General features: G+C 42.5%; 1 protein-coding gene across 5 annotated transcripts in view; it reads left to right on the top strand.

Annotated features, from left to right (window-relative positions):
- Positions 1-23,018, top strand: part of il16 (interleukin 16) — a 48,357-nt gene that overhangs the window by 19,734 nt on the left and 5,605 nt on the right. For 4 of the 5 annotated variants that reach the window (XM_078162526.1, XM_033636971.2, XM_033637231.2 and 1 more), the window contains 2 exons: positions 18,826-19,057; positions 19,318-19,446. In XM_078162526.1, the coding sequence (XP_078018652.1) occupies positions 18,826-19,057; positions 19,318-19,446 (361 nt within the window). The remainder of the gene's footprint in view (positions 1-18,825; positions 19,058-19,317; positions 19,447-23,018) is intronic. The other variant, XM_033637063.2, reaches the window with a different exon arrangement.

Below are 23,018 nucleotides of genomic sequence, written 5' to 3'. Positions count from 1 at the left end.
GAGGCCGACCTCCGGGGAAGCCCTCTCCTCTCTCCCTGCAGCGAGGGACAATATTCACTCCGCCCCCTTCCTCGGCCGCTCCGCTTACTTTATGTCTGACCATGAGGATGTACCATTGTTTGCTAGCTTGATGCTAATGACAGTAACGTTAACTCAGCAGGTTGACAAAGTGCCTCTGCTGTTTCACACCATCATTTCCCCCTTTACTCTGTGTGGTAACATCCCTAGAGGAAATAATAAAAATGCTGGGGTGTTGTTGTCATACAGTTGTCTACGGCAGCAGATCGTTCTGTGTTTCTACTGGTCAAAGTGACGGCTGTGATGGGAGAACTGGATCTCAGTGAAGGGCAAGTGGTCCATAACTTTAATTTTGGAGACAAAAAATGTAGGCTTAGCGCCCTGTGGTCCATTGCCCAATAGGAAATGTAGAATACTCAAAAGTACTTTAAAAGTGCTTGAGTTACTTTTCTAAGGGAGTAACATTGGAAGTACTTTTAAAGTAATTGAGTGACCTTACTCAGGGAGCAATGCAGTAAAGTAACTGGTTACTTTTTTTAAAAGTAACGCAGTAACGTACTGATTACTTTTAAAGTAACCCTTACCCAACACTGGTTGGGAGTAAAAATGTGTTCATCAAAACAGAGAATGCAGTGGTCATTTCATCAAGATTTTACCAACTTGTATATAAATTTGCAATTTATATACAAGTTAGGATCTGGAAATCATGTTGTTATATCAGTCTATAGCCTCCCCTATACACCCATGTGGTTAGGCAATCCTACGGACAACACTTGTCTTTAGGCTCCAGATATGATGCATGCAGTTAGACATGCTCCGTGGTACAGTCCAAAGGGCTGAGCTGATGTACAGTACAGGCCAAAAGTTTGGACACACCTTCTCATTCAATGTGTTTTCTTTATTTTCATGACTATTTACATTGTGGATTCTCACTGAAGGCATCAAAACTATGAATGAACACATGTGGAGTTATGTACTTAACAAAAAAAGGTGAAATAACTGAAAACATGTTTTATATTCTAGTTTCTTCAAAATAGCCACCCTTTGCTCTGATTACTGCTTTGCACACGCTTGGCATTCTCTCGATGAGCTTCAAGAGGTAGTCACCTGAAATGGTTTCCACTTCACAGGTGTGCCTTATCAGGGTTAATTAGTGGAATTTCTTGCTTTATCAATGGGGTTGGGACCATCAGTTGTGTTGTGCAGAAGTCAGGTTAATACACAGCCGACAGCCCTATTGGACAACTGTTAAAATTCATATTATGGCAAGAACCAATCAGCTAACTAAAGAAAAACGAGTGGCCATCATTACTTTAAGAAATGAAGGTCAGTCAGTCCGGAAAATTGCAAAAACTTTAAATGTGTCCCCAAGTGGAGTCGCAAAAACCATCAAGCGCTACAACCAAACTGGCACACATGAGGACCGACCCAGGAAAGGAAGACCAAGAGTCACCTCTGCTTCTGAGGATAAGTTCATCCGAGTCACCAGCCTCAGAAATCGCAAGTTAACAGCAGTTCAGATCAGAGACCAGATGAATGCCACACAGAGTTCTAGCAGCAGACCCATCTCTAGAACAACTGTTAAGAGGAGACTACGCGAATCAGGCCTTCATGGTCAAATAGCTGCTAGGAAACCACTGCTAAGGAGAGGCAACAAGCAGAAGAGTTTTGTTTGGGCCAAGAAACACAAGGAATGGACATTAGACCAGTGGAAATCTGTGCTTTGGTCTGATGAGTCCAAATTTGAGATCTTTGGTTCCAACCGCCGTGTCTTTGTGAGACGCAGAAAAGGTGAACGGATGGATTCCACATGCCTGGTTCCCACTGTGAAGCATGGAGGAGGAGGTGTGATGGTGTGGGGGTGTTTTGCTGGTGACACTGTTGGGGATTTATTCAAAATTGAAGGCACACTCAACCAGCATGGCTACCACAGCATCCTGCAGCGACATGCCATCCCATCCGGTTTGCGTTTAGTTGGACCATCATTTATTTTTCAACAGGACAATGACCCCAAACACACCTCCAGGCTGTGTAAGGGCTATTTGACCAAGAAGGAGAGTGATGGAGTGCTGCGGCAGATGACCTGGCCTCCACAGTCACCGGACCTGAACCCAATTGAGATGGTTTGGGGTGAGCTGGACCGCAGAGTGAAGGCAAAGGGGCCAACAAGTGCTAAACACCTCTGGGAACTCCTTCAAGACTGTTGGAAAACCATTTCAGGTGACTACCTCTTGAAGCTCATGGAGAGAATGCCAAGAGTGTGCAAAGCAGTAATCAGAGCAAAGGGTGGCTATTTTGAAGAAACTAGAATATAAAACATGTTTTCAGTTATTTCACCTTTTTTTGTTAAGTACATAACTCCACGTGTTCATTCATAGTTTTGATGCCTTCAGTGAGAATCTACAATGTAAATAGTCATGAAAATAAAGAAAACGCATTGAATGAGAAGGTGTGTCCAAACTTTTGGCCTGTACTGTATGTTAAACTTTTGAATCCAGACTCTCCAGTTTTCAGCTAGATTCCCTTCTAAGCTCAACGTTCCTGGAAGTTTTTGCAGCTCCATCTTTCATCTTCTGGGTTCTTTTTTATCTTTTTAATCCTGCGTATGACACCATGTGTTACGCCCCGGTCTAGGGGTGTGGGTGCGTAACATAAGGACACACAGAAACACGGGAGTAAATGTACCGGTGAGCAATTTATTGCTACACACTCCAAAAACACACTGTACAATATCGCACACAAAATGGAGCAAAAGACGTCAGGGTGAGCCCAGGCCAAAACAACAAACAAAAAGCAACCTGTCTACCGACCGGCGAAATAACTAATCCCTAACAAAAACAAAAGAAACAAAAATACAATACTAGGCCTAACTCCCTAGGCTAACGAAAAACAGGAGAAAACAGGTATAACAAAAATAGCAGCTCACCCCTACGCTCCGTGCAAACAATAATATGTGACAATGACTATTTACAATATACACAAACGACTCAGTTGGCCCTAAGGCGCTGGTCTTAACGAAAGAATTAATTATTTAGCAAGCAAGCTAAATAATCACACGTGGATCACACAACAAAGTACTTATCAATCACAAAACCAGAAAACGATACAATGTGCTGCTGCCATGTACGAGAGTGGGGCCATGGCTTCTGTGTGGCCGGCGTTATGAAGGCCGAGCCCCTTGCTCCACCAATCCGGCAGCGGTGACGTCACGCTTGTTATCCAGTAGCTGTCCGTTGACACTGAAGGCCGAGCCCCTTGCTCAGCCAATGCAGTCGGAGCAACGTCACGATCGTCCAGCGAATCACCTGCACACCTGTTAACACAACACACACACGATCTCCGGACAGAAAGAGAGGTCTGACTCTCCACTAAACATGATGATCAAATTCATACATAGACATAAACACATACACATAGCCTAATAAATACACAGGCGGCTGGGGAACGTAACACCCCCCTCCCTAAATGAACAACATCCCCTAAGATGTTTGTTCACAGAACATAATTACACACGCGAAAGGGCATCAGCTAACACGTTATCTGTACCCTTCTTGTGGTGGATCTCAAGGTTGAAATCTTGCACTAACAAGGACCACCTCATTAACCGCTGATTGGCGTTTTGCATGCGGTTCAAGAAAACGAGAGGGTTGTGGTCCGTGTACACTACAACAGGCAACGGACTGGAACCAATGTACACTTCAAAGTGTTGCAGAGCGAACAGCAAGGAAAGAGCCTCCTTCTCGACCGTGCTGTAATTGAGCTGGGCAGCACTGAACTTCTTCGAGAAGTAGCAGATGGGGTGGTCGATACCCTGCTTGTCCTCCTGCAGCAACACGGCACCAGCCCCGCTGGCACTGGCATCAACCTCTAACTTAAACAGCCGTGTGAAGTTTGGGGCTGTGAGGACAGGTGTGCTGCAAAGAAGCGCCTTACAGGACTCGAAAGCGTGTTGGCAAGCAGGTGACCAAGCGAACGGCTTTTTCTTGCTCGTCAGACTGGTGAGAGGAGCAACAACCTCAGCAGTTTCGGCAGAAACTACGGTAGTAGCCTGCCATCCCCAAGAAACGGCGGAGCTCACGCCTCATCTGGGGGACAGGATAAGTTACGATGGCTTGGACTTTCACATCAACGGGACGCACGTGTCCCTGGCCCACCTGTTTACCAAGGTAAGTAACAGTGGCTTTACCAAACTCACACTTCACCAGGTTCAAAGTTAAATTTGCGTCTTTCATCCTCTTGAAAATCTCTTTCAGGACTGTAACATGCTCAGACCAGGTGTCTGAGTATGCCACAACATCATCAAGATACACCTCACAGTTTTTTACATTAGCCAAAACGATGTGCATCAGCCGCTGGAATGTGGCAGGTGCATTGCGGAGACCGAAGGGCATGACTGTATACTGGAGGAAGCTATCCGGAGTAACAAAAGCGGAGATCTCTGAGGCCCGAGGAGTTTTGTGACGTACGTGGCCGAACCCACTCGGTCCACGCAGTCCTCCATTCTGGGTAAGGGGTACGAGTCAGCCTTGGTCACATTATTTACTTTTCTGTAATCTATGCAGAAACGTGGCGTCTGATCCGACTTGGGCACAAGCAAACAGGGAGAACTCCATGCACTGGAGCTGGGAACAGCCAGACCGTTCTCCAACAAATATTCCACCTCATTTTGGAGAAGTGAACGCTTTGTCGGGTTTGCACGGTAAGCATGCTGTTTGATGGGTGGGTGGTTTTCAACATCGACATCATGAGAAAGGACGGTTGTACGGGATGGTGTGTCTGAAAAGAAAGTGGGATAATTTTCAATGAGTTGAATGATGTCTGTTTTGGCAGAAGCATCCAAATGTTCCAAATGAGCTGACAAGTTTCTTATAATTTCAGAATTTTTAAGTCGCGAGCACGGAGGGCTGCTCGCGCTTAAGCCATCACTTTGTGGAGCATACTGAGAAGGAGTCACATCTGCAGCTGCGACAGTGGCTACAGCGGCAGGACTGACAGGAGGAGGCACAGCAGCATGGCGTGTGACGTACTGCTTCAACATATTCACATGGCACACTCGACTTTTTCGTCTGCGGTCAGGGGTGCGCACAACATAATCAGTCTCACTAAGTTTTTCCTCAATCACATAAGGACCACAGAACTTTGCTTGGAGAGCGGCACCGGACATTGGCAGAAGGGCCAGCACCTCTTCACCAACCTGGAACTCTCTCCTGACGGATTTCTTGTCAAATCTTTTTTTCATTTTAGCCTGAGTTTCAGTCAGGGCGCTGCGGGCAGCGTCACGTGCTTTGTGAATTTGCTGACATAATCTAACACATTGATACTGGGACTGTCAGTCTCGGACAAGAACTGCTCTCGGAGCAAACGAGGAATTGTGACCGGTATCTGGTCTTTATCTTCCCCTGTCAGTGAGACTGAACCTTCGGTGATAAACGGCTTGTACAACTCATCTATTTCATTTTCCTTAGGTTCGTCTGAGCTCACAGCCGGCAAAGCAGGAGCAGTCTGGATGGAGGTCGGAGCAGGAATCGACTGGACAAAACCCACACTTTTCGGCTTTCTGGAGCCCTGATTAGCCTCTTTGCGCTGGAGAGCAGGACAGCTAGCGATAAGATGTCCAGACACGTGGCAGTAAAAACATTCACGGCTATCAGGAGAAGCTGTATTAGGACGCTGCAGGGATTTTGTCGGGAGTTTTGGATTTTTATGGATATTTACACCTGGACTCGGAATATGCTCACGGCGCGTAGAAGGAAATGCAACTCGGTGAGTCAGCACAAACTCATCTGCACACACCGCAGCTTTTGACAGCGACTCGACTTTTTGTTCATTTAAATACACAACAATGTTCTCAGGAAGACATGTCTTGAACTCCTCCAACAGAACTAGTTCACGGAGTTGAGCAAAATCTGTCACTTTACTGGCAGTGCACCACTTATCAAACAGAACAGTTTTCTCTCTGGCAAACTCCACGTAAGTCTGGTTGGCAGACTTCTCACAGGCACGGAACATTTGGCGATATGCCTCGGGGACCAACTCATATGCACGTAGCACAGTGGCTTTCACCACGTCATAATCAAGACTTTGCTCAATGGTTAAGCTTGCACAAACCTCCTGAGCTTTACCCACCAGCTTACATTGTAGCAAAAGGCTCCAGACATCTCTGGGCCACCTCAAAGTCGCTGCGATGCGTTCAAAAGCATTAAAGTAAGAGTCAACTTCACTCTCCCTAAACGGCGGCACTAAGGAAATGTGCCGGCTTACGTCAAACTGTTCAGCAGCAGTGACAGGAAGGCGCATACTCACCGGGGTAGACTTAAATGAAGGTCTGTCAAGCTCTATAGCTCTTATGCGGAGGTGCATGAGCTCAACCTCGCGGTTTTTTGTCTCCAGCTCCACCTCCTTCATACGAAGAGCCAGCTTCAGATCCTCCGTGTCCACCCCAGCCTGTAGCAGCGCAATCGGATCCGTGCTTGAGATCCGGGTGACAGCAGGAGCCTCCGCCCCAAGCTTCACCTGGCCGCTGGGAGCTTGCGTGGCCGTGGCAGCCCCCGCTCCCACTTCCACGTTTAAATCCTCAGATACAGGGACTGACTGCAATTTTGCTACTTTAATTACGCCCTTCTCCACCAACCGCTGTGACAGACAACTCTTAATCTCTACCTTACGTGCATTTAAGGGAATAGAGACATCAAAGAACGAGGCAATCAAAAATAAATCTGCTTTTGTGCATCTTTCCAACTTGTCCATGGTGGAATTTTGTGCAAACTCGTCCATATCGAACATGATGTGCCCCCACACAACAAAGAATACTGCCAACCAAAGACTTGCAACAACAAATCTCAACAACGAAAATGGGACTAAAGAACGGACGAGCCCCCACTTTATGTTACGCCCCGGAATAAGGGTGGGGGTGCGTAACATAAGGACACACAGAAACACGGGAGTAAATGTACCGGTGAGCAATTTATTGCTACACACTCCAAAAACACACTGCACAATATCGCACACAAAATGGAGCAAAAGACGTCAGGGTGAGCTCAGGCCAAAACAACAAACAAAAAACATCCTGTCTACCGACCGGCGAAATAACTAATCCCTAACAAAAACAAAAGAAACAAAAATACAATACTAGGCCTAACTCCCTAGGCTAACGAAAAACAGGAGAAAACAGGTATAACAAAAATAGCAGCTCCGTGCAAACAATAATATGTGACAATGACTATTTACAATATACACAAACGACTCAGTTGGCCCTAAGGCGCTGGTCTTAACAAAAGAATTAATTATTTAGCAAGCAAGCTAAATAATCACACGTGGATCACACAACAAAGTACTTATCAATCACAAAACGAGGACGATACAATGTGCTGCTGCCATGTACGAGAGTGGGGCCGTGGCTTCCGTGTGGCCGGCGTTATGAAGGCCGAGCCCCTTGCTCCACCAATCCGGCAGCGGTGACGTCACGCTTGTTATCCAGTAGCTGTCCGTTGACACTGAAGGCCGAGCCCCTTGCTCAGCCAATCCAGTCGGAGCAACGTCACGATCGTCCAGCGAATCACCTGCACACCTGTTAACACAACACACACACGATCTCCGGACAGAAAGAGAGGTCTGACTCTCCACTAAACATGATGATCAAATTCATACATAGACATAAACACATACACATAGCCTAATAAATACACAGGTGGCTGGGGAACGTAACACCATGTAATATATAGGACTCAAGGAGGAGACGGCTTGAATCAGACTGTGTTTACTCGTGCAGCTTCAACATATACAGCACAGCACTTGTATTCTTACAGCACCACCTAGTGGTAACTCCAGTACTACAACATAATACATAACAACCAGTATTCATAAACAAAAGAATATTGGTCATGGCCAAGATAAGGATAGGTAATTATTATGTACAGTTAATGCGTTCAAGGTCTTCTGACTCTTTAAAAGTTGACATGGTGTCTCTAGCTCAAAGTATGAGGGACAAGAAGAGGTTGAAAGTCGATGAGTTTTGAAGAGGATTTCAAGATTTTCCAATTTACTTCCATTCACACTAGTTAGACTGCCACCAGAGCGCCATCTGTTGACCGATTTGCACCGAATTTTGCACAAACCCTCATCGGGCCATGGAACACAATTAGCAAAAGTGTTGTGGTAATCCAACTGTATTTGGTCAAGATATGAAAGACTGGGTTTGAAAACAATGTGCAGGGATTTGTTGTTTTATATTTTGGGCGTTTTTTGGACTATCAAAATTCTTTTAATAACTTTTTGTCAGGAGGGTCCACAGATGCTTCATGCAAAGTTTGGTGCAAATCAGTCAAATCGCCTAGGAGGAGTTCAAAATGGTAGGTTTTTCATTGTTTGCGATTTTGCGAATGGAAATTTAATGCAAAAGTGAGCATGCCTTACATCACACAATTCAGCTGAATTCAGGGAACACTGAGATATAAGGTTTCAAAACGTGCGACATGTTATGTGGGAGTTGTGGGCCAAAAATGCTTTTGCATTGAAAATAGTGCCACCTGCTGGTCATTTTTGGTGTGTGAGTTACAGGGGCCAGTCTATACCACCCCTATCAATTTCATTTCCATAAGTGTTATGGTGTTGGCACAGTGCAAAATATTAAATCAGAAACTGCCACCACAGCGCCACCTAGTGGCAGATCGGTAACTCCTTTGTCAGATATCCTCAGGAGGGCAGTGACAATAAGTGTTATAAGTTTTGTGTTAATCCCAGCAACCGATGTGGAGATATAAAATACTTCAATTTAAAGAGCGCCACCTGGTGGTCATCGCCTGAAATTTTGCACAGAGCCTCAGGGGCTCATGGGGAAGTAGTAAACTGAGTTTCATGTCATTCGGACACACCAATGTGCAACACTTCCTGTTTTGTACCAAATCTGCAGGAAGTTGTTATTTAATAACTTGAGTATTCTTTGGAATATCAAAATTCTTTTAATAACTTTTTGTCAGGAGAGTCCACAGATGCTGTGTGCAAAGTTTGGTGCAAATCGGTAAAATTGCCTAGGAGGAGTTTGAAAAAGTAGGTTTGCGACATTTTGCGGAAAAAAAAAAAAACAGTAGGCGGAAATGGGCGTGGCTTATATCACGAGATTCAGCACAAGTCGCTGAACGCGTGGATATAAGGTTTTTGAATGTGCCACAAAGTATATGGGAGTTATGAGCCAAAACACACTTTCCTTGATCATAGCGCCACCTAGTGGTGGAAATTCAGGACGACAATAGATTATAAAAATTTTTGCCAGGTGTGACTTATATTCCAAGTTTGATGAGTTTTGGGGTATGTTCAGGCAGTGAAAAATGCGATCATTTGGGACAAAAAAAAAAAAAATTAATAATCATTTGAAAAACAATAGGGACCTCGCAGGTCGAGACCTGCTCAGGACCTAATAATAAACAGCGCGATTTCAATAGGGTCCTCCGCGGACGACTTCGTCATCGCTCGGGCCCTAATAAACATCGTGATTACAATAGGGTCCTCACGGACGACTTTGCCTTCAGTCGGTGCTCAGGCCCTAATAAACATTTAATTTGATAGCGAAGTATATTTTTCTCAACAGGCCCAATAGCTTACTATAACTAGGAACAAAACACAGGGTTCTGTAAAATAATCTGATAAACTAAAAATTGGGTGCAGTCAAAAACTGTGTGTAACTATGTTAGCACTCTCCCTGGGCCTACCTGCACTCTGATGACCTGCCCTGATATAGGAGTGCTGAAGGGGAAACATAATAAACCCACATATAATATAATAAGCCCATTTACTAAACCCAGACCACCAAGAAATGAATTAACTGAATTTCAATAAGATACTGTTGTCACCATACACTATTCCAAAATTAGGAATTTGGCTCCTTCACTTGGCCCTGAATTGATTTAATGGGGAAACAAACAATTTCTTTCAAAATACAAGGAGTCACGGTCTGTATCTTCTTTTCTTAATTTTCACCCACAATGGCACTATAGACGAAGATGCAGTCTGGCTCCCCTGGCCCCTGTTGGGGTCTCACTGTTTATTATAACCAATGCACTGGGAACCGTCTGTTCCTTAGTTTCCCTTCCTTTGCAGGTGTAAGCCTTTTTATGAATGTAGAGTATGGTAGGATGCTTAAGTGAACAAACTCTACAAATAATTTTCCATGTGCATCCCTCACTCATGTGTCCAGGTAACAAACAGCCAAAGCAAACTCCATTGCACTTAAAGAAATCCAATTTTCCTTGTGTCGTTTCTTGTCCATTTTATTGCAAGAGTTTAAATTGTGCTCTCACTGACAGAAAAGACACAGCTTGAGGACAACATTTGAGAGCTATTAATTCATCTTTTTAACAGGTGAGACGCTGGTTGTTAAACCACTCTTCTTTTCCCTTGGCATAGCTGGTTGATATAGAACTAATCCTGAAGCTTGTCTCCCTGAATAGGTGGGTGTTTCCTTTAGGTTCCCAAACAAAAGATGTAAATGATCCTAGCTTGGTGATCAATTAAAGTAACTAGATCCATAAATCTAGCTCTCCGTCCATTTTTCTCTTGCAGGTCACATGCCAAGCCTGCCATTTCTTAAGTCAGCTCCGGTCCAGCTCATAAATCATATGGCACACACTTATTCAGGTCAGGTTATTGTTCTGTTATTCAAGTGTTCTCTGATGACAGTCCATGGGGCAACTTGGTAATTTTCATTGTCTTTCAGGATTGAAGTTGCTTTCTCTATTGACAATAAGTCTAAGAAATCCCTCAACCAATTGTATTTACTATAGCAGAGAACACTTGAATGGCAGAGAACACTTGAATGGTTCAAAGAAAAAAAAATGGCTATGCCTAGGAACAGGGGAGTTCCTAGGCATAGCCATTTTTTTTCTTTGAACCATTGCTGTGGAAACTTAAATGGTATGGCTGATACAACAAAGGATAATCTGGGTAATATGTTCATATTTATTACTTCCACTCTGCCCCAGAGTGATAGAGGCAGGACTGTCCATCTCTTTAAATCTTCTCTAATAGTTTTTAAAATGTTAGGGCCATTTAATTCAAATATCTTATTAATTGGTGATCTAATATTTATGCCGAGATATTTCATGCCTTGAGGTTTCCAAACAAAGGGTGCAGAGCCCAGGTGTGTTGCAAAGGTGTGATGGTTAAGAGGGATGGCCTCACTTTTACTGCAGTTAATTTTGTATCCTGAAAATTGACCAAATTTTCCTACAAGTTTAAGCAAATGTGGTATTGATTGAAGAGGGTGAGATAATGTTAATATATATCATCGGCATAAAGACTGGTTTTAAAATCATATCTGCTCAAATTAAGACCGGTTATATTTTGGTCGGCTCGAATGGCACATGCCAGCGGTTCTAATGCTAAAATGAAAATGGATGGAGAGGCTGAACAGCCCTGCCGTGTGGATCTGAAAGGGATGAGATATCATACCATTTGTTTTAACACAAGCCGTCGACATGACATGAAAAAGTCTCCTCATATTATTTGAGGAAAGGCGGCCTCTAATGAAGCCAACCTGGTCTAAGTGTACCAATGATGGCATTACCTTCTCCAGACGCATAGCCAGGATCTTGGCAAACAATTTATAATCGTTATTTAAAAGACTTAATGGTCTACTCATTTGCATATGGTCCTTACCCTGTTTTGGAATAAGAGAGATAATAGCAGATCACATAGTCATTGGCATTGACTGTTTGAAAATAATGTCATTGAAAAGCAAGGTAAGAAATGGAGCTAATATGTCCTAGAAACTTTTATAAAACTCCATGCTATCCATCACTACCTGGCGTTTTCCCATTTGAGAGAGCTTTAATGGCAGATTTGACTTCTGTTTCCAGGACACATGCCTCCAGTATCTGCTTTTCATTAGTCTTTAGAGTGAGTAGTGATCTTTAAAGAAATTGTCCATGTCCTCATTACTGGCATTATATTCAGATTTATACAAATTAGAATAAATGTCCTGAAAGGCTACATTAATTTGTTTTGGTTCACAGACTATAGACCCCTTACAGTCATATATAGCTGGAATTGAATGTTGATTTTCCATTTCTTTTAGTCTGAGTGCTAACATTTTTCCAGCCTTTTCACCTGATTCAAAGTATTTTTTACGTAATTGAAACAAAGCAAAAGATGTCTCTCCATGTAAAATTGCTTGCAAATCAGATCTTTTCAATAATAATGCATTCCTCGGTCTGGATTTTTTTGGGTCAAGCATGAGTTGTGTTTCTAAAGTCTTAAGTTCAGTCTCTAAGTTTCCTTTTCTGTCTAATATTTTCTTCTTTTTTGCCGTAGAATAATTTATTGTCCACCCTCTGCACGTAGCTTTAAAAGCTTCCCATACCATTTGGACTGATGGGCCAGAATTTAAATTAATGGAAATATTTTTAGATATTTTTTCTCTAGTTGTTGAAGTAAATTCTTCATCTTTCAGAAGAGAATTGTTAAATCTCCATTGTATAGTCTTGTGTGTATTAACTATAGGAGAGAGAATAACTGATATAGGTGCATGGTCAGATATGATGATACTATGAATCTGAGAATCTAACACATTCCCCATTAAAGTTTTTGATACAAGCAAATAATCTATTTGTGAATATGAATTGTGAACCATGGAGTAAAAAGTATATTCATGTATTGGGATTAGATATGTGTCAAATGTCAGCCAATGCTAATGTATTTTTTAATTCAGTAAAAGCTGCAGAGAGAGCACCATTTGACGGGAGGGGGTGACTTGAGCGGCACTAACCATATTAAAGTCTCCTCCCATCAGAATGGGATCTTTGGCAAACTTTGTTAAAAGTACATTCAGGGAAGATAAAAATACTGCTTGATTCGAGTTGGGTGCGTAAATATTAACAAGTGTACATTTCTGATTTTGTAAGAAACCTGAAATTATGATCTATCTTCTGTCCTTATCAACTATTTGTTCTATTAATTTAAACAAAATTCTTTTTGCTGTCAAGATGCTGACAACCCTAGATGCTCCACTGCCTGTTGCAGAAAATGCCTGTCCTACTCATCTGTGTTTTAGTTTGGGCATTTCACTCTCTTTGAGGTGTACCTCTTGAAGCATTGCTACATCACATGGAACGCTTTCAAATGTGAGATGATCTTAAATCGTTTAACTTTATTTGAGACCCCCTTTATATTCCAAGATATCAACTTAATAGTGTTAGGACCCATTTATATTCAAGCCGTTTTTAATTGATGTAGTAACCTTGCCTAAAAGCCTAATATTTATATTCCGTACCAAGGGGTGAAAATACAGGGTAACACAAGACAAACAAACAACATGCAAGATGCCAAAAGGCAAATACACACATGACAAAAATGAGACTGTGCCATACAGTGCCAGTCTTCCATCTGTGAACCAAAAAAAAGCGAATGGGTGCTGCCATCCTCAATATTCAGACCCCTAAAAGAAAAATATAGGTGGATCATTCAGCTCCGGCCCCAGTCTAGGCCACGAGAGCAGCATCCCACAAAACCCACCTTTTAATTTCATTAAAATAATCATTCACTGGTCTATTATTCATCCCACGAGTGCTCTCAGACTCAAAATTGTTGAGTTTAGTATGAGTGGCATGTATTAGGATCAACTAGCTAACTAAGCTACGCTCATAGATGTATTATATGAACTACATACCAGAACCCAAGCTGTCACCTATTCAGTCCAGTGACAACTGCTCACCTAGAAAGAAATTTCTAGCTCCTGGGTTATGTCAAGGTCATGCTGACCACTGAATACGTGCACAAGTGTTAATCCGATCATGCCTCAGTGGCCCAGCTGGGCTATGTATATACAAGTGAACTGTGCTCTGGGTGATGGATACAGTGCTGCCACTGTGTTATAGCCATTTAAACCATAAAATGAATTATGCAGTGTTGTAAACTAATGATAGGCTTGGTGAACTTCAGTCATCGATACCAAAGGATGAGACACTCCTGGCACACGCATCTTACTGTGAATGACTTACAAAATTGAAATACCCTGAAGAAAACTGTTCTGGGGTTAGTTATGAAAAATTGCCTACACTGTCATATAAGTGAATCCAGACGTTAAGCACCTAACTTATATAGATTAAAACAACAACCAAGTTCGATAACAAAGGTTAAGAAGTAACTAGTAAGTGTGGCACAAAACCACAAAATCGAAATATCTTGATGTGTGAAATAGCAGATTCACTTTTGTGTCATGTATTTAGTTTTGCCTTTCATTTTTGCGCATCTTTACAGTGGTTGCTTTTATTTAGCAAGCATTCTCATTCCCGAGACACAACAAGAAACATGCATACTGCCGTGCTCTCACACAACAGCGATACTCACAAGCCCCCGGCTGTGTTGGGGTTCTCCCCGGAGAGAGAGAGGGTTGCCTCGATGCGACTGCGGATCGCTAAGAGAAGGTCTCTTACTGTTGTTTGTGCCTGCCCTTCTCCATTGTGGAGGCAGCTGCTAGGAGCTGTGGTCAGAAGATTGTTAGTGCCTGTCGTGGGGGCAACATAAGAAGCCACTGGTGGACGGAGGCCGTAAGGCTGAAGCAGGAGGCCTTTTGGGTCTTGGTACCGGTTGCCTGGAAGGGCTGCAGCTGTTGCGGTCACTGAAGCAAAAACCCAGGTGTGGGAGGAGTTCAGGGAGGCTATGGAGAAGGGCTTTCAATTAGCCTTAAGGAAGTTCTGGCTGACTGTTAGATGCCTCAGAAAGGGAAAGTAGGGCTTGTCTCAGGCTGTGCTCAGCAGAGAAGGAGAACTGCTGACCTGAACTCGGGACATAGTCAAGCGGTGGAAGGAGCACTTTGAGGAACTCCTGAACCCGGCTGTCACATCCACCATGGAGTAGGCAGAGCCTAAAGGCTCTGGTGGAACTCTCACACATATCCCTGGCAGAAGTTGCTGAGGTAGTCAAAAAGCTCTGCAGCGGCAAGGCACCAGGTGTGGATGAAATTCACCCGAGATGCTGAAGGCTCTGGACATTGTTGGGCTGTCTTGGTTGACATGCCTTTTCAGTGTTGCATGGGGTCAGGTACGGTGCCTGTGGAGTGGCAGACCGGGGTGGTGGTTCCCATTTTCAAAAAAGGGGACCAGAGGGTGTGCTCCAACTGTCAGAGTATCACACTGCTCAGCCTCCTGGGTAAAGTTTACTCCAGGGTGCTGGATCGGATTCAGGACGAGCAATGCAGATTTCATCCTGGCCGTGGACCAGTGGACCAGTGGACCAGCTCTTTACCGTTGCAAAGCTGCTAAAGGGGTCATGGGAGTTTGCCCATCCAGTCCACATGTGCTTTGTAGACTTGAAGAAGGCTTATGACCACGTCCCTCAGGGGGTCTTGTGGGGGAGTTAGGTCAGCTCTTAAAATAGTCAGTAGGCTATATTAATACTGAGAGTGAACTCAAAGTTTCCACTTTACACATTTTCTTTTTGAGCATAGGCTCAGGCAGTACCTCACACCACATACACTTTTTATTTTATTTTTGTTCCTTAGTCTTTAGGCTTATTCAGTTTGGTGTATTTGTGCTTTTATTATCTTTTTGAATAAATACTTTTGGAACATACATGCTGTTTATTTAATACTGCACAAAAGTGAATCGTGCCAACTACTCCTATGTCCCCTTATTTTCAGCCCTCAAAGACATCATCTGATCTTCCACATTTGACAGCAGCTTTTACCTTTGCTAGCAATGTCTTTAAGCTCTTAGCTTTTTTTGGTTCCAGAGTGATGCAGGGGTGATGTTTTTTTGTAGGCCAACCTGGAAGTTAACTTTGCCGTGGTTCCCTTGACAACAGCATTTTTTCATCATATTTTTGATTACTTTAAAGAGGACCTATTATGCTTTTGGGGTGTTTCCCTTGTCTTTGGTGATTTAAATAGCATTTTTATGATTCTATAAGATCTGCTAAGTAAAAAAAGGCCAAAGTCCAAGCTGAAGGGAGCTCTCTCCCCACAGACACAGCTCCTCAGCTGCCTGAAATGCCTCATTTGCATTCCTGCCTTTACTTCCAGAACTTGCTTACATCATTATGTAACATTATCTATGCATACAATACCTGCCTGTGGGCCACTGACCCGCACCCCCCAACAAACCGCAAATTACCCTTGTTTAGACTGCTAAAGGAAAAAGAGACGAAGAATAAGTGGTTGGAATTTATTTTTAACACTATTCCTCAACAATAGAACCTGGACATTTTATTGCGTTCCCTCCGTTTTCCTGAGGACTGTGTCACAAACTGGCTACAAATACAGCTGGATTTTCACAGCGGTTACTCCTGAAAGACGGGGCAGTTCCCACTTTGTTGGGCAAATATGGAGATTCAGGATCACAACCTATAAGTATTCTTTATGAGTTGTGAAGTTGTGAAGGCTATAAGAGCTAATGTTAGGTTGTACACCCAGTGCTTAGCTGTAGGCCGCTTACAGCCACAGAAATGGTTTGTGGAGGGTCCGTCTTGCATCTTACATCATGGAATCTGGCTGTAGTGGAGAGGTGCTGGGTTCCAGAGCTCTGCTATGATGTACTCTAAAAGACAGAGGAAAATTAAGTAACTTAAACTGATATTGCAACAGTCAACATCTAAAATGCTTAACAGTGTTGTCCACTGTAAAATCAGCGGACCACACATACCTATTCAAACACATGTAGAGAGAGAAATACACACAATGTCCTTTCACTACATAAATACCTCCCCAGCTGTATAACTTGGGACTAACTACACTGTTTAGTAACAATATTGTGAACAGCCACCATGTGACAGAGCTCCAAGTAAAAAACATGTTGTACATCTACTGTAAACGTATAGTAAAAGCAGATTCCCAATTAAACTCCGAGTGTGGCCACACATTTTGACGAATAAATGCAGGTCATTCAACGCCAGGTCTGATTGCTGTTGTGTTGTCGACTAATTAATTAAGCTAGCATCAGTTAGCTGCTTAGATGGGGCAATACACATATAACTGTGAAAACTATTTTCTATATGGAGATGCTCCACATCGTAAGCTCTGTCAGATTCTCCACAATTTGATCCTTATATTGGACATAATAATACCATGCCATCTGTTTTTCATACACACACACACACACACACACACACACACACACACCCCCCTACCTATATACATATCATTGTAACTTTATGTTGTTTTCTGTTGTTGTTTGTACTGTATGTCCACTGTTTGTACTTTAAGTCCACTTGGTCTAATGTATTTGTCCCCTATGTCACCTTGTCTGTTGTCACGTAATTTCACCAATAAAAAATAAAAAAAAAAGAAAAGAAAAGAAAAGGAAAAAATGCAATAAGCATAACAGGTCCATTTGAAAGCCTATTTCCACTTAAACTCTTACTGGTGCTACACATTGAAACAAATAAATGCAGGTGTTGACTCAACCCCAGGTCTGATTGCTGTCGTGCTGTTCAGCTAATTGCTTGAGCTAGCTAGCTATAGAAACATTTTGCAGTTCTTTGCAGCACACATTTACAACTGCAGTCAGTCAATGGACATACAGTTACCATGATGTAAGGTCAGATAAGTTACAGTTATTATGTTACAACTGAAATATAAGATGGCTACAAAATAAAAACTCACCACTGTGAATCGTCCTGCCCCAGACTTAATTGCAAAGGTGGTTTGGAGTCTGCGGTTTGTGTTTCTTCACTCAAATTGATGCAGGAGAAGAGGGCCTTGTTAGCTTGTTTTTGTTTTTTTGGACACCGGAGCCCGAAAAACTTCGGTTTCAGAATTGATTTTCGCCACAGCTCCTGCACTGAATTCCCCGTGAACCACAGAACTCCCATGTTGCTTTACAAGTGTACTTGGCTGATGAGTAGAATTTAAGAAACAGGCTAAATGACATGATGTTGCACACTCTTGTACAGTGGGTGGCGGTGTGCATCTTTAAATTGTTTGCAATCCGCCAACTGGGAGAAGAAGAAAAAAAAAATGCTTTGCAAACTGTCATTCTGATTGAGACTGGCCAATAGGGACGTGTCTTACAGCTTTCAGTTTAGGCCCCGCCCATCACATTCAACTTTTTATTCGCAAAACTTTTTGAAAATAACTCGCAAACAAAACTTTAGGATTTGCAAACAAAACTTTAGGATTTGCATTTTTTAATCAATCACTTTTTACTTGCAATAAAACATTTTTTGATTGCAATATTGATACTTTTGCTCTCAAATCTCTTAATATTGCAAAAATTAGGGCTATCCTGTCCCAAAAAAGATGCAGAAAAATTGGTCCATGTTTTTGTTACCTCTAGGCTGGATTACTGTAATTCCCTGTCAGGTAGCTCTAGACTTAAGACTTTCCTTTTTGATAAAGCTTATAGTTAGGGCTGGCTCAGGCTTGCCTTGGACCAGCCCCTAGTTAGACTGATATAGACCTAGTCTGCTGGGGGACCTCCTATAATACTCAGAGCCCCTTCTCTCGTTCTCTCGCTCTCCTTAGTTTCTGAAAAGTTGGTTAACATTCATGTCCTGTTACTGCAGCTCACTAATTCGACTTCTTCTCTGGAGCGTTTGTGCTCTACTGTCTGGCAGGTTGACTCATATCGCAGCTACACCTGGATGCTGTGCCATGGTTGGGCTGCTGCTGTGGTCCTGCCTAATGCCTCCTACTGCTGCTGTTATTATTAGTGATACTTCTACTGTTATTATACACATATGATTATTATTATCCACTGTGAGGGTCCAAAGGACAGAGGGATGTCGTATGCTGTAAAGCCCTCTGAGGCAAATTGTAATTTGTGATATTGGGCTTTATAAATAAAATTGATTGAACTGACTGATTGATTGTGTTCTGTCCAGGTCCACAGAGTGTTTCCCAGTGGCCTAGCAGCTCAAGAGGGCACCATTCAGAAAGGGGATGAAGTGTTGTCTATAAATGGACAAACACTGCGGGGTGTCACACATGCTGATGCCACTGCTGCTGTACGTCAGGCCCGCAGTTTGAAGCTGGCTGTGGTGGTCATCTGCAAGAGAGCAGAAGAGAAAGGACGAGAGGGAGGAGGCTGCAGGAGCGAAGAGCCCGACCCTATAGGTGAGACATATAACTCACAAGGGTGTAATCCAAACACCTCCAGTGTTTGAGCCTCTCCAACTCTCTCCAATACCTCTGTAAAAGACAATAAGTGCTGTGGCTCATGTAGGCATAATAAGGTTTCACATTTTGTATTATGAGATAAATTACACCTTTTAACATTTTAACATGATTTTTTTTTATTTTATTTTATTTTTTTGTTAGCTGTACAATAAAGGTATGCAGGCTACATTTTCCTTGTTTTGTATTTTGTGTTGCAGTGGAGGAACAGGAATCACTGGTGAGTGTGGAGCTGGAGAAAGGAACTGGAGGAGTTGGGTTTACTTTGGCGGGAGGAAAAGGCTCAATCCATGGAGACAGACCTTTAGTCATCAACAGGATCTTTAAAGGTACACTCATGTTGTGGACATTGAATGATTTCATTATGTTACAAATGAAATTATTTCCAGTAAATTCAAAAGTAGTCACTACTAATTAATCGTCAGGTTAAAAAAAAAAGTGTTTCTGTTTATTTATTGAAATGGACAGTCAATGATTTCTGAGAGCACTGTGAATGAATATTACCACAGAGAGAATAGGCAATTCAGATTTCCATGACAGAAGACAGACTGTGATTCATTTCTGGGATACAGTTATTTTCAAAACTTGAAATGGAGCTTGGAGTTGCAGCTACAGATATGAGTACTAGTGCTCATGTCTGTAGCAGCTACTGCAGCTACTTTATGTAAAACTGTAAACTACTGGAAATTATGCTTGGTCAGTCCTTGTCTCTGGTTTAATTGGCTTTCTGTGACATAACAAGACTAAGTCAAAACCTAGTATATGGCTGGACTGTGTATGACACACTAGAGAGCTTTCAATTTGAAAAAAGGACTTTCAGTTTGAAACAGGACATGGCGGCACTCAGTCACAGACTTTAGCTGTTACAGCATTGGCCCATTGGTGCAGTCCAGCCCAAAAAGAATCATGCAAATACAGTACATGTTAATATGAAGGACAATGCACCCAGACACAGTCACACAGCAGAAGGGATCTGCTCTCTCTGGAGCCATACCCACCGATCATTTAACACAACTGCACAACTGTGGGCCTCATTCACCAATATCTTACTATATAATGACGAAAATCGTATTATATAATGACGAAATCTCTATCTATGGGTGTGTCTGTGTGTCTGTTCCATGTTTTTCTCCTCACTGACTTGGTCAATCCATGTGAAAGTGGTAGAGGGTCATGGGAGGATGTGAATGAAGCAATATTACATCAATTGGCCAAAGGGGGGCGCTATAGCAACTGATTGAAATTGCAGACTTTGAATGGGCATATCTCATGCCCCGTATGATGTAGAGACCTTTGTAGAGAAACTTTGCACATAGATGCCTCTCCTCATGAGAAACAAATTTGCCTCAAGAATCCATAACTTCCGGTTATATAGATTTTCTGCCATTTTGAATTTTTTGAAAAACAATTATAATCGATCTCTTCCTAGGAAGTTTGACCAATCTGCATGAAACTCGGTGAACATAATCTAGGGACCAATATCTTGGCAAAAGTTGGAAAACTTACTAAAACTGAGCTTCTATAAGGCAATGAATATTGCGGAGGGCGTGGCTCATCACATAAAGGTGTATAACATCTCAAGGGTTTCACCGATCACCACACAACTTTGTAGGCATATGACCACACATAATCTGAGGGGACCCCTCCATTATCGACCCGATCAAACAAAATGGGGGCACTAGAAAGCTAATTTCTTATATAGGCCTAACCGCCATATTGATTTTTACTAAACTTGGTAGATATGTAGAACAGGACGCCTCAAGGTGACTGGAGAAATTTAACTCTAATTGGCAACTGGGTGGCGCTATAACAACAGAAAAATGCTTAAAAATGGCTAAAATGCGATCAATTGCTGTGGCTCCCACTGTGGCTCCTGCTGTGGCTCTCGCTGTGGCCGAATGTTGTTGTTTTTTTTCTAATTTTTGGTATGACTAAGTCATGGTATGGTATGCTGTACATAATCACCAAAACTGTCAGTGTGTCATTCTGTCAGTCAGTCATTCTGTCTGTCCCAAGTTTTTCTACTCACTGACGTGGTCAATATGTGAAACTGCACATAGGCATTGAGGATTGGCATAGGTAGAAGGTGACAAAGCTACCAATGGGTATGGACTAGTTTTTTAAGTTTTAAGTTTTGTTTTAAATAAGAAGGGTCCTATGAAAAGTGTGCTTCAGATTGATGATGTGTTCATAAATGGCTAAATTGTTCACATCTGTGTTCTTATGATGATTAATCCCATTGTCCTTGTAAGCTGAACACATGTGCTAGTTGATCCTAATTGGCATAGGTAGATGCCCTGCAAATTCCCATGAAAGGGCATGAAACTGTAAGGCCATGTGCATACAGAAATTAAAGGGGAAGAATGAGAGAAAAATTTGAGAGAATAAAGTCAAGAATGCCAAACAACTCCAAACATACTGTAATAAAACAAAACAAAAAAACTTCAAAAATTCTAAAGTGGTGGTAGTTCTACAGAAAGTAAATGCCAAACGAGCTGTTATAGGCCTATTCAGCATTGTCTGGAGCGAATATAAAAAAATGAGAGTGGTTGGTGAATGAGGCCCAATAACACTAAAATCACAGACTGTATAAAAATAATGGACGTAGTCACCGTGACGTCACCCATCTGTTTCTGAAGAGTGGATTTGAAACTCAAAATACTCCGCTCTGGACGTCACCATCTTAGCAGTGCCTGACTCCGCCCAACTCCCGGACAATCAAAAATGGGCAAAGAGGCGGGCCAAAGGAAGCCTGGTTGCCTAAACACGCCCATCTCGCTCGATGCTGCTAAGTTAGCTAAGGCTAACAAGCTAGGCTAACAAGCTAGAGGGCTAACAAGCTACGCTACTTTGGCAAGCCCTGTGGTGTTGGCTGCTCCCGCTTGGTGCCAGCTCCTTCACGAAACTTGAGGTAAGTTGAGTTTACCTGAAACTAACGTTATACAACAAATCTTGAAACAATGATTCAGCTGTTATTGAGATTACACAATCTTAAAAAACGTTTCAACATTTTTAAATATAGAACGCTAATTATGGTAAGATGACATTGATAAAAGTTGAAGGGGACTGAAATGTATCTGTAACGTTAACGTTACTGTTATCAACAGTGCATTGCGAGATTATCATCTAGAACATGATAAAGAAATGCAGAAATTGTGAAAGAAAGGCAGTGTTATACTTGTTACAAGATGTTAATTTCTTTCAGTACATCACCGGCGTTGAGGTCATGGCCACTTGTTAACGTTACGTCTCCACCATGCCTGCTACACACAGCAGAAACTCTAAGTACCAGTTTTGGCTACTTGACTTCAGACAGCTAATATTACATTGTCTTCCAAGGATAAAAAGAAAAAAAGACTGTCATCTATATTTTGAGGTGTTGCTCCCTGTTTTACTTTATCCTACAGATGTGACATAATAGTATTGTCAACAAAAACAAGTGATTCACCCTTTATAGTTAACTTTCTGTTTTTAATTACCTAAAGCATTTATTACACTCATTTTACTTTCATATGCACAGTGTGGATCATTGGTGACAGCTATGTCCGACGTGGTGTCCAGAGAGCTGCAGAGACCTTGGGAAGCACCCTCAGCATGCCGGGCGTCTGTGTCTGCTGGTTTGGCTGGAGTGGACTGCAGTGGAGAGGCCTTGTCTCCTTCTTTTCCCACTCCCTGTGAGGAAGAGCAGCACCAGATGTCCTCATCATCCACTGTGGCGGCAATGACATGGGGAAGGTCAGCAGTGTCAAGCTGGTCAGCATGATGAAGGAGGACCTGCACCAGCTTCACCTCCAGCATCTTGGCATTAAGATAATATTTTCTTCATTGGCCCAAAGGTGCAGGTGGGAGGCTGGTGGCAATCCAGCAAAGATTGATAAGGCCAGGAAATTTGTTAACAGTG

This window comes from Epinephelus lanceolatus, chromosome 2 (genome assembly GCF_041903045.1).
Source record: "Epinephelus lanceolatus isolate andai-2023 chromosome 2, ASM4190304v1, whole genome shotgun sequence".
Classification (NCBI taxonomy): domain Eukaryota; kingdom Metazoa; phylum Chordata; class Actinopteri; order Perciformes; family Serranidae; genus Epinephelus; species Epinephelus lanceolatus.
The sequence above is the reverse complement of the archived record's forward strand: the minus strand, read 5'-3'. Positions and strand labels throughout refer to the sequence as shown.